This window comes from Hordeum vulgare, chromosome 4H, assembly GCF_904849725.1.
Source record: "Hordeum vulgare subsp. vulgare chromosome 4H, MorexV3_pseudomolecules_assembly, whole genome shotgun sequence".
In the NCBI taxonomy this organism is placed as follows: domain Eukaryota; kingdom Viridiplantae; phylum Streptophyta; class Magnoliopsida; order Poales; family Poaceae; genus Hordeum; species Hordeum vulgare.
In genome coordinates this window covers 20,923,518-20,935,597 of record NC_058521.1, presented here as the reverse complement: position 1 = coordinate 20,935,597, position 12,080 = coordinate 20,923,518, and the positions used below count along the sequence as shown (strand labels likewise).

The 12,080-nt window shown below is 46.5% G+C and overlaps 1 protein-coding gene across 2 annotated transcripts; it reads left to right on the top strand.

Moving 5' to 3' along the window:
• Positions 1 to 4,983: 4,983 nt before the first annotated feature.
• On the top strand, positions 4,984 to 11,772 carry LOC123447547 (phytochrome A type 3). 2 transcript variants are annotated; one of them, XM_045124155.1, is made up of 6 exons: positions 4,984 to 5,143; positions 6,739 to 8,856; positions 9,094 to 9,910; positions 10,289 to 10,585; positions 10,691 to 10,941; positions 11,433 to 11,772. In XM_045124155.1, exons 2-5 carry the CDS (start codon positions 6,795 to 6,797, stop codon positions 10,905 to 10,907), a joined length of 3,393 nt encoding a protein of 1,130 aa, XP_044980090.1. In that variant the 5' UTR covers positions 4,984 to 5,143; positions 6,739 to 6,794; the 3' UTR covers positions 10,908 to 10,941; positions 11,433 to 11,772. The 2 variants fall into 2 exon arrangements, with proteins under 2 accessions (XP_044980090.1, XP_044980088.1); XM_045124153.1 differs by having other exon boundaries at positions 6,736 to 8,856.
• Positions 11,773 to 12,080: the final 308 nt, after the last annotated feature.

Here is a 12,080-nt window from a genome sequence, read left to right as displayed (position 1 = left end):
AGAAATGGCCAACACAATATAATGAGCACAAGCAATATGCAATGTATGTATGCTCAAATAACACAAGTAAACCACAAGTAAGGAGTTAGGGTTAAGGATAACCAAGGTCACTGAGACGAAGATGTATCCCGATGTTCACTTCCTTGGAGGGGAGCTAGTCACCGTTAGAGAGGTGGATGTTACCACGAAGGCACACCAACGCCACGAAGGCTCACCCTATTCTCCCTTTGAGATAACACCACGAAGGCGTTTCTCAACCACTAGTGGTAAGCCTTTGAGGTGGCTTCCAAACCCTCACAAACTTTTCCGGGGGAAATCACACGGATTGATTCCTCTCCGAAGAACTCCTACCGCCTAGGAGTCTCCAACCTCCAAGAGTAACAAGATCACGGGGAATGCTCAAAACTTGCTCAAATCACAAATAGCTTGGGTTGAGAGAAGGAGAGGGAGAAGATCTATCTTTTGATTGGAACAACTCTCAAAGGGGCTCACAAATGCTCTTGTGATCTAAGATTTGGAGTGAGCAAATGTGTGTGAGGTGGAAATGTGTTCTTATGAGGATAAGGCTGTGTTAGGAAACCCTCTCACGAAGTGGGAGGGGGGTATTTATGGTGTGAAGAGAAAAAGAGCCGTTGGGGACACTTTAAGTCACACAGGGTCCGGACGTCCGACAGTTGTTGGAAGTCCGGGCGTCCGTGAGGGGCCGGACGTCCGACCTGGGTCGGACGTCCGAGACTTTTAGGCATGACTGGAACTCTTCTGAATTCATCAGCGGCCGGACGTCCGACAGGGGTCGGTCGTCCAAGGGCTGTAGATGTGCCTGAACATATTTGAATTCATCAGCATACGGACGTCCGGAGTGGCCCGGAAGTCCGTGTTATACAGCTCAACTTCTACTGGTGGTAGGTTCCGGATTTCCGACGGGTGTCGGACGTTCGGAGGGAGCCGGATTTCCGAGATATAGAACTCAACTTCTACTGGTGGTAGGTTCCGGATTTCCGACGGGTGTCGGACGTCCGACGCTCGGTTGTCCGGAGGGAGCCGAATTTCCGAGATATAGAACTCAACTTCTACTGGTGCAGGCTTCCGGATTTCCGGGACTTGGCCGGACATCCGGGCCTCGGACGTCCGGAGGTAGCCGGAAGTCCGAGTTATATGGCTCTGATTTCTCTGGTGTAGGATTCCGGATTTCCGAACTAGCCAGTCGTCCGGTCCTCGGACGTCCGGAGAAAGCCGGATGTCCGAGGCACTGGTTCTGTTTTCAGATAACAACAAAACAGTGGAGATGTGGTCTGAGCAGAAAGTGATGCTGTAGTTTGAGCAAGTTCATCGCAAAACCTGTGATCCCCTCTTAATAGTGCGGGATCCCTAAGGACTCAAGAATCATAAAAGAGTACTGATGATCCATACTTGAGTGTATACTTTTATTCGCTGATCATCACTCCGCACAACTAACGTCAAAGGAACTGATACCTTTGAGTTAGCCCTTTCACCTGAGCTTGATGAAAGCAAGACATGATGAAGTCTTCAAGTAGCTTTCCCATACACAATGCGGAAAGCCTAGCTTATGTATTTATCTTCATTTGTCCACCATGTGTGAACATCCACAAGAATCAAGCATGTAGTGCTCAAGAATGCTTATCTTGATCTTGTCCTATCCACCATGTGAACATCCACAATAATCAAGCATGTAGTGCTCAGGAATGCTTATCTTGATCTTGTCCTTGTTAGCACATGATCATTGACAATAGTTTCGATGATATATTCATGCTGATCCACTTGAACTTGCACACCACAATCTTGATGACGATCACCACTTGACGTCATCCTTCATGGGTTGTATGAGATCTTCCTTTTGACGCAAGCCCAATGGAAACACACCTAACCCCCACATAGGAGACTCACAAAGACCATGGGTTAGTACACAAACACGTAATGGACAATGCTTACCATACCATGGGATCACTTATCCCTCTCGGTACATCTTATACGCTTTATGTGTTGATCATCTTGATTTACTCTTTGTCTGAGATCTTGATCAACCTAGTGTTTCTATGACCATTCTTTGGATAATAACTTGAATAACATCTTGGTCAACATATAAACTCCTTGAACCCAACAGATGGACTTCAAGAAGTGCCTATGGACAAATCCTATAAATATAACTTAAGGCAACCATTAGTCCATAGGAATTGTCATCAATTACCAAAACCACATATGGAGATATATGCTCTAACAACTACTATTAGCATGAGTTATCCCATGTCATCACGAACAAAAGTAACTACTCATAAAGTATAATCATATTCATGACCAGAGAGATAATGAATAGCATCAATGATCTGAACATAAACTCTTCCACCAAATAATCCAACTAGCATCAACTACAAAGAGTAATTAACACTACTAGCAACCTTACAAGTACCAATTGGAGTCGCGAGACGGAGATTGGTTACAAGTGATGAACTAGGGTTTGAAGATGAAATGGTGTTGATGAAGATGTTGATGGTGATGAGTCCTCTCCGATGAGAGGAGTGTTGGTGATGATGATGGCGGCGATTTCCCCCTCCGGGAGGGAAGTTTCCCCGGCAGGATCATCCTGCCGGAGCTCTAGATTGGTTCTGCTCAAGTTTCGCCTCGTGGCGGCGGCGAATCCTCGAAAAAGCCTCCTCCTGATTTTTTTCCGCACGAAACCCTTCATATAGCAGAAGAGGGGCGCCAGTGGGCTAGCAGGGAGCCCACAAGCCCCCCAGGTGCGGCCAGGGGGGTGGTCGCGCCTAGCAGGCTTGTGGGCACCTGCTGGTGCCCCTCTGGCACTACTTCGGCACAATATTTTTTATAAATCCCGAAAAAATTCCTCATTGATTTTTACGGCGTTTGGAGTTGCGCAGAATAAGTATCTTAACTTTGCTCATTTTTCAGGCCAGAATTCCAGCTGTCGGCATTCTCCCTCTTCAAGTAAACCTTGCAAAATAAGAGAGAAAAGGCATAAGTATTGTACCGTGAAGTGAAATAACAGCCAAAGAAGCGATAACTATCAACATAAAAGCATGATGCAAAATGGACGTATCAAGCTCCTATACTGTGGACCTCACCACTTCCCAATATAATGGTGCAGTTATGCGTGTGTGGGATAGCCCAAATCATAAACCATATTCATAAAAATCGGGGCACGATCTCCGTATCGATGGGAAGTGCCAATTAATAAACTGCCTTGAACCGTGAATCAAGTTTTTCTAAATGGTCATGACCAGCTGCGACCTTTCACTAAAAAGGTGTCAGACAAAGGCACTGTACGCACTCGAGTGGTTGGCCTTTGAGGCTAAGTAACACATACTACTCGAAAATAGGGAAGTCATCGATGGCCGAACTGATGTTGGTCGAACATAAATGCGGCGAAGAACTCGCCCCGCAAGCCGAAGACTTTGGGCACGAGAAGCTTCTAGGAATCAAGACTACGACACTCGAGGACAGTTCGGGGGCTACTGAGGGATTCTGAGACTAAGGGGTCCTTGGGCCACTGGCCTATCTCTACGGGCCGGACTCATGGGCCGTTCTACGATTATCATTGAAGGGCCGGACTATAAGGTGACGTCGTGTTTAGGATGGAAACTTGTGAAGTCTTGACATGTACTCCAAGTCAAGATGATGATATCAGCATGTTTATTCTTGGATGTAACCCACCATATGTAACCCTAGGAATCCCTGGTGTCTATATAAATCAAAGGGTTTTGGTTCGTAGAGGACATCGACATAACCATTATCTAGGGTTTAGTCTAACTGATCTCGTGGTAAATCGACTGTGTAATCATCATACATTCATCAATATAATCGAGGAGGGCGTAGGATTTTACCTCTTCGAGAGGGCCCGAACCTGGGTAAATACTGTCCCCATGTTTCCTGTTACCCATTGATCCAATTTCCATAGCTCGGGACCCCCTACCCGAGATCTGCCGATTTTGACACCCACATGAAGCCTGAGTGTATATGCTTGGAGAGTAGCACAGATTGAGAAGCTCGTTACAGTTGGTATAAACTTTTCGTGACATATACTGTTTTCCTCTCCTCCCTGGCGGCTGGAAGCCTCGAACCCTAGCCGCTGTCAGGAGAGGCCAATCTTTCAGCACCGTTCTCCGGCGGCTCCCCTCCGCCCACGACCAGGGGGTCACCGGATTCACGAGTGTGGATCGTTTTTAATCCCTCGTGGTCTAGGTTTTAGGTTGTTCATCGTTTTGGCTTCGGCGGTGACGATGACGGCGTTGAATAAAGATTCTTCGGATCCTTCCCCGACGAGGCCATCGGACCTATGGTTCGGGATGGATTTGGAAACCAGTATGTCCACGCAAGGATGGCGTGATGGCGATGGCGTCCTCGTGGAGGACCTGTGTCCTCGGACTCCGCCATTGCAACGGTGTTTTCTCCGACGTCGGCGTGGAGCTTGATAGGTAGTCGAGGAGTAGATGCAGATTGTAGTCTAGATGGAGGACATCTGGAAGACGGGACATGTGCTGGGTTCGTGGTTCGTGGATGGCAGGTATGATTTTCTCCTTCAACGTCTTAGTCGTGGTGGGGTGCCAGATCTAAAGTTCGATGACGTGTTCGGGATGTTGCATCGGTCTGATTCGTTCATTGGCAATGGCTTAACTTTTGGTGAGCCGCCTTGGAGGTCCGTAAAACTGCATATCAGCGATGGAGTCGCGTCAAGTTCGAGTGAAAAGGTGATCCATCATTTTTTTCGGATGGCTAATGTAATGATGCCGGAGACACGTGACGGACGTTGGTGTCAAGATCAGACTTTTCAGTGTTACCGTATTCACTTATGATATGAACGATCTCGCGTACCATCTGCAGTCCCACAACGGGTTAACCGCCGATGGGAGGCAGGTGAAGTTAGTTTAATCAAGTCGAGACGGAAAGGCTGCGGGCAATTAATCGTCGACAGGTCCCGTCGCTCTCCCATCGGCGCCGGTCATGGGCGGAGCAAGGGTCGGCGCGCCACGCCACGCCGCCACTACCAGTATTTATTTGCTTCACGTCCACCATCCACGGCCACGGGCCTCACTCCCCGCCCACTCCACCAGCCCACTCCTCCCCTCCACCACGGCCCCGCCACCTCTCCATTGCCGCCGGCGCCGGGCAGCAGGTACCCTCCCCTCTAACCTCCTCCCATCTTCCGCCTGCGTGTATGTATGCTTGGAACTTGGATGTAGAGGTTTCTTCCCTGTTGACTCTGGACGCGTGATGGTGATTCCAGAATCTAATTTGATCCCGGGAAGTTAGAGGGCGACGTCCCTGCTCTGTTTCCGGTGATCAGGGCTCAGCGCCGTACTGCCACACAGCATGAATTTGTGGCGCTGGGGAGAGGTTGAGAGAGCCACGTTCCTGCTCCGCAGTAGTAGTGTTGCAAGTGTGGGGATTCAGAAATCAGAATCCCCTTTCTAGTTGACCAGCGAAAGCAGAGCATCTCTCTGCTCAGCTGATTTGGGACTGAGAGAGGTCTTCTGGTGCTGGCGTTCGTTCCAGTTACAGACTTTCCGAGCGCCGGGTGGTCCTTGATTTCTCTCCATCCATGTGCCATGTCAAATGTCACCGGAATGACAGGAACCGCCGAGCGGTTCGTCGATCCCGGAGGGCGCTTTGCCGAGGCAGAGACCCTCGTAATCTGTTTGCTTGGTTGTTTGCGGTGATCGATACCTCGATGGTAGTGGCGTGCTGATTTTTTGTTGTTCGATTCATCATGTAGGTTCCTCCTGAATGTTATCTTGTGGTTGTAGGTTCGGTTGCCTTTGCCTTTTTCTGAAACTTTTTAAGCTTTCAGTCTTGCACTATGAAACCAGGAGGTTTTGGACGCCGGGAGCACAAAAACTCAAAGTCTACACCCCTGCTAGAAATATAGAGCATGTGAAATGGAACCATGATCCGGAAAACGCATATTACTGGAAGTACCAACAAGGGTTGCTCATGCCTTGCTAGAGTGTTTTTTCTTCTGAATTTTGGCATGGGGGTATTCCGTATTGTTGAAATAATACAAGTACACTCTTCGCAAAAACAAAAAAAGAGAGAAGAGAAATAATGCAAGTTTCTTCTTTCTAAAAGGGGATAACCCCGGCCTCTCCATCAAGAGAAATAATACAAGTACACGACAGAAAGGCCAGAACTAACCTTCCCAATACTATGGCCACATTCTTTTTCTCCAGATGAGATAATTGACTCTCCTATATAAGAAATTATTCCAACTGTTATTCTACTCCCTCTGTAAACTTTTGTAAGACGTTTTAGGTCACTACTAGGAGGTGCTTTTTATTAAGCCATACATTTTGTTTGGAAAAAGGATCATCGGGTTACCGTAATGTTGAGAAGAGTGAACCTGACCCAGCTAAATCACAGCCGACTGATCGCTTTGAAAATCTTCAAGTGATGAATAGGATAGGTTGCACCAAAGCAGATACAAACTAGCGAGCTCCTTCCCTATGGTTAGCGTGGGAAGTCTCTTTACAAGCTTTTTGGGTTTTCAGGAGATGTGGTACTTTATGGATCTTTATTCTTCTATTCTACTGCCTGTAAAATTTGTTCACGTTACTGAAACCAGGAAAAGAAACACATCTTTAGTAGCACTAAGCAAATATATTTAGCCATTATGATCATCTCTGTTTTTTTTTGCAAGCTGCTAATGGTTTACCGTGCTCTTATATTTTACTGATTAGTGTTTTCCGCTTCTCATTTATTGATGTCCAGCAGGAGTGACACACAGCCGATACCGCTGCTGAGAGCGGCTCAAGTAATTGAGGCAAGAGATGTCTTCCTCAAGGCCCGCTACCAGCTCTTCCAGCAGGAACCGCCAGAGCACCCAGGAAAGGATGTTAGCACAAACAACCCTTGATGCTGAACTCAATGCTGAGTTTGAAGAATCTAGTGACTCCTTCGACTACTCCAAGCTGGTCGAAGCCCAGCGGGACACTCCAACTGTGCTGCAGGAAGGGCGGTCGGAGAAGGTCATAGCCTACTTGCAGCACATTCAGAGAGGGAAGATGATCCAATCGTTTGGTTGCTTGTTGGCCCTTGATGAGAAGAGCTTCAATCTCATCGCGTTCAGTGAGAACGCGCCAGAAATGCTTACAACTGTCAGCCATGCGGTGCCCAGTGTCGATGATCCCCCAAGGCTTGACATTGGCACAAATGTACGGTCTCTTTTCACTGAGCAGGGTGCCACAGCTCTGCACAAGGCACTAGGGTTTGCTGATGTTTCTTTGCTGAATCCTATCCTGGTTCAGTGCAAGACCTCAGGCAAGCCTTTCTATGCCATTGTTCATCGAGCAACCGGTTGTTTGGTGGTAGACTTTGAGCCTGTAAACCCCACAGAATTTCCTGCCACTGCTGCTGGGGCCTTGCAGTCTTACAAGCTTGCTGCCAAGGCAATCTCCAAGATCCAGGCACTGCCAGGTGGAAGCATGGAGCTGCTATGCAACACTGTGGTCAAGGAAGTCTTTGAACTTACAGGGTATGATAGGGTTATGGCTTACAAGTTCCATGAAGATAACCATGGCGAGGTCTTTGCTGAGATCACAAAGCCTGGCCTTGAGCCTTATCTCGGCCTGCACTATCCAGCCACTGATATCCCTCAAGCAGCTAGGTTTCTGTTCATGAAGAACAAAGTGCGGATGATTTGCGATGTCCGCGCAAGAACCCTAAAGGTCATCGAAGATGAGGCACTCCCCTTTGATATTAGCTTGTGTGGTTCATCACTCAGGGCAGCACACAGCTGTCACCTTCAGTATATGGAGAACATGAACTCGATTGCATCCCTTGTCATGGCTGTTGTGGTTAATGAGAGTGAAGAGGATGACGAGGCCGAGTCCGAACAACCAGCACAGCAGCAGAAGAAGAAGATACTATGGGGCCTTGTTGTTTGCCACCATGAGAGCCCCAGATATGTCCCTTTTCCACTGCGGTATGCTTGTGAGTTCTTAGCACAGGTGTTTGCTGTCCATGTGAACAAGGAGTTTGAAGTACAGAAACAATTACGTGAAAAAAGCATATTGAGGATGCAAACAATTCTCTCTGACATGCTGTTCAAGGAAGCCTCTCCCCTGACTATCGTATCAGGGACACCTAATATCATGGACCTAATCAAATGTGATGGTGCTGCTCTTTTGTATGGGGACAAAGTATGGCGTCTGGGTAATGCTCCAACCGAGTCTCAGATACGTCATATTGCCTTGTGGCTGTCAGAAGTTCACATGGACTCCACTGGCCTGAGTACTGAGAGCCTCCATGATGCTGGCTACCCAGGAGCCTCTGCTCTTGGTGATATGGTTTGTGGAATAGCAGTGGCTAAGATCAATTCCAATGATATTCTTTTTTGGTTCAGGTCACATACAGCTGAAGAAATCAGATGGGGAGGTGCAAAGAATGATCCATCGGACCAGGATGACAGCAGAAGGATGCACCCTAGGTTGTCTTTCAAGGCATTCCTTGAAGTTGTCAAGATGAAGAGCTTGGCTTGGTCTGACTATGAGATGGATGCTATTCATTCATTGCAACTTATACTTCGAGGGGCGCTGGATGATGTCGCCAAGCCAACCGGAAAAGCTAGTTTAGATGAGCAGATTGGTGATCTAAAGCTTGATGGGATTGCTGAATTGCAGGCAGTGACCAGTGAAATGGTTCGTCTAATGGAAACAGCAACTGTACCAATCTTGGCAGTAGATGGCAATGGATTGGTCAACGGGTGGAATCAGAAAGCCGCAGAATTGACTGGGCTAAGAGTTGATGATGCTATAGGAAGGCACATACTTACCCTTGTGGAGGAATCTTCTGTACCAGTTGTCCAAAGGATGCTATATCTAGCTTTGCAGGGTGAGCAAATTTCTTGTTATATACTGTATATTTGTTTTCTTTATCTATTTACCTCCGCGCCTACTTTAGCTTCCTCCTTAGTCAGCAACTTTGTGTTACTTCTTTTTTATATATAATTTGTGTGTTGAACCTAGCTAACTGGTTATTATTGCGTCAACTGCTTACACAATTTTCGATTGATAACTTAGTAATATCGATTGTTCATGGGTCTCTAATAAACATTTCGTGATCAAACAGGCAAAGAAGAGAAAGAAGTTCGATTTGACATGAAGACTCATGGCCCAAAGAGAGATGATGGCCCTGTTATCTTGGTTGTGAATGCTTGTGCCAGCCGGGACCTTCATGATGATGTTGTTGGGGTGTGCTTTGTAGCCCAAGATATGACTGTCCATAAGTTGGTGATGGACAAGTTTACTCGGGTTAAGGGAGACTACATGGCGATCGTTCACAACCCAAACCCACTCATTCCTCCTATATTTGGTGCTGATGAATTTGGATGGTGTTCTGAGTGGAATGCTGCAATGACCAAGCTGACTGGATGGCACAGAGAGGAAGTGCTCGATAAGATGCTTCTTGGTGAAGTGTTTGACAGTAGCAATGCTTCCTGCCTTTTGAAGAACAAAGATGCATTTGTAGGCCTTTGTGTTCTTATCAACAGCGCGTTAGCCGGTGAAGAAACAGAAAAGGCTCCATTTGGCTTCTTCGACCGAAGCGGGAAGTACACTGAGTGCCTTCTATCAGTGAACAGCAGGGCAAATGAGGATGGTCTCATCACTGGAGTATTCTGTTTTATTCATATTCCTAGTCATGAGCTGCAACAAGCACTGCAGGTGCAGCAGGCCTCGGAGCAGGCGTCACTAAGAAGGCTGAAAGCTTTCTCCTACATGAGACATGCAATCAACAATCCTCTCTCAGGCATGCTTTACTCCAGAAAAGCACTAAAGAACACAGATTTGAATGAAGAACAGATGAGGCAGATCCATGTCTCAGATAATTGTCACCACCAGCTAAACAAGATACTTGCCGACTTGGATCAAGATAACATCATGGAGAAGTATTCTTCTTACCAAATCTTCTGAATTGTTCTCTTACATTCTCATGTTTACTTATGGCTGTCCCTGTTTTTTGTCAATTTGCGGACCTCGTACGTTGATGTCATTGTTCGTTGTCCTAATTTCACCTGCTTTCATGCCTATATGCCTACTTATGTGATTAAAATGGAAGAGCAAACAAACATGGTTACATTTACACAACTTGTTGAACTAACTGCTGTTATTATATTTGTACTGCTTCCGGAAAATTTAGCCAGTATATATGGTTTCACTTACTGCTCATGCTTACTTTTATATTTGGGAGGTATTATCTGCATAATAGTACACCGTTATCATCTTCTAAAAATAACTTAATTGTTTTCTGTCATTTTTGGTCACAGTTCTAGTTGCTTGGATTTGGAGATGGCTGAATTTGTGTTGCAAGATGTGGTGGTGGCTGCTGTAAGCCAAGTACTGATAGCCTGCCAGGGAAAAGGCATCAGAATCTCTTGCAACCTGCCAGAGAGATTTATGAAGCAACTAGTCTATGGAGATGGTGTTCGACTCCAGCAGATCCTTTCTGACTTCCTATCTATTTCAGTGAAGTTCTCTCCTGTTGGAGGTTCTGTCGAGATTTCAGCCCAGGCGACGAAGAACAGCATCGGAGAGAATCTTCACCTTATTGATCTTGAACTTAGGTACATCGGTCGTGCAGTATGCCTGTTAATTTCTGGAAAGGAAGTTTTGAAGTCTTCTTCTGGGAATCGTTAGTGATGGTTATTTTTGTCTCTGTATGTTTTCAGGATCAAGCACCGGGGATTAGGAGTCCCAGCAGAGCTGATGGCGCAAATGTTTGAGGAGGAGAACACGGAGCAGTCAGAGGAGGGCTTGGGCCTCCTAGTTTCTAGAAACCTGTTGAGGCTCATGAACGGCGATGTTCGTCACCTAAGGGAAGCCGGTATGTCAATCTTCATCCTCACCGCCGAACTTGCTTGTGCTCCAACGGCAATGAGGCAGTGATGAAGAAGCAAGTGCAACACATGGTCATCAGATGGTATGTGAAACAACTCTAACGTAGTACACTAGCACAGTGTGTTTTGTTTTGTCACAACTGCTGGCTTATCTTTCCTTGCTTTCTTGATTCATACTCCATCAAAAGGGTACCTGTGGAAGGCACAGCTGAAATGTGCAGCCTTCCAAATTAATTATTGTTACAAAAAAGATCATAGTTTTCCCTAATACATTGGCTAGGGATACTATGCTGAATGAGGGTTTCACCCCGCAGCTGAAAATTAAGAACTGTACGAAAAACAGTATGTGGGACCCAGAGAAAATTAAGAAGTTTTCTCAGGGTCCCACGGACTATTTTTCATACAGTTTTTATTTTAATTCAGCAGACTAGAAGAGCAACAAACATGGCTGATTCAGTTTCTGTACTATAGACCTTGTTCCATGTATGACCTTGTCTTTAAAAGAACTTTCGGTTTTGGGAATTGCGGATGGGGAGTGTGGCCTTTTGCTGAAGAGTTTTGTTTTCCCTTTCAGCTTCATTTCGAAAGAACCATGAGCGAACGACGGTGATGACTTGCGGGGAAGATGCGGCGCGGTTGCAGCAGGCTGTGGTAGAGTGTTAAGTGAATGCAGAAAGAAAGAAGCAAAGGTTGGCCTGTAGGATCAGTTATCAGTCTAGGGTAAAGGAAGGTTGTGTGGCACGGTTTGGTTACGTACTTGTGCTGTGTTGTTGTGTTCTTCTCGTCCGTCCTACTATGTATGTGTAAGGTTCAAGTTTGATGCTTCGTCATAAGTGTTTTATGGCTGTGATATGTACTTGGGCAAACTTGGTCATAAGAAGTCTTGAATAAACTTGGTTATAACTTGCTAAGTACATATCACAGCCATAAAACACTTATGACTTGGTCATAAAACGCCGTCTGGTGAAAACGACTTGGTCGGCTCGCGTCGGACAGACCGACCGCGCCACTCCACACTTCTCGCTCTCTCCTCGGTTTCTCTCTACACACTTCTCGCTCTCTCCTCGGTTTCTCTCTAGCACTCGCAACCTCCCTCGGCCTCCTCTCCTGTCCGCTCACCGCCAGCCGCCATGGTGTCTTGGAACGATGGCGAGAGCAGTGATGACTCCACGTGCAATTTATCTCTTCCTACGACTCCCCTATTAAGGTCAGTTGGTTCAAC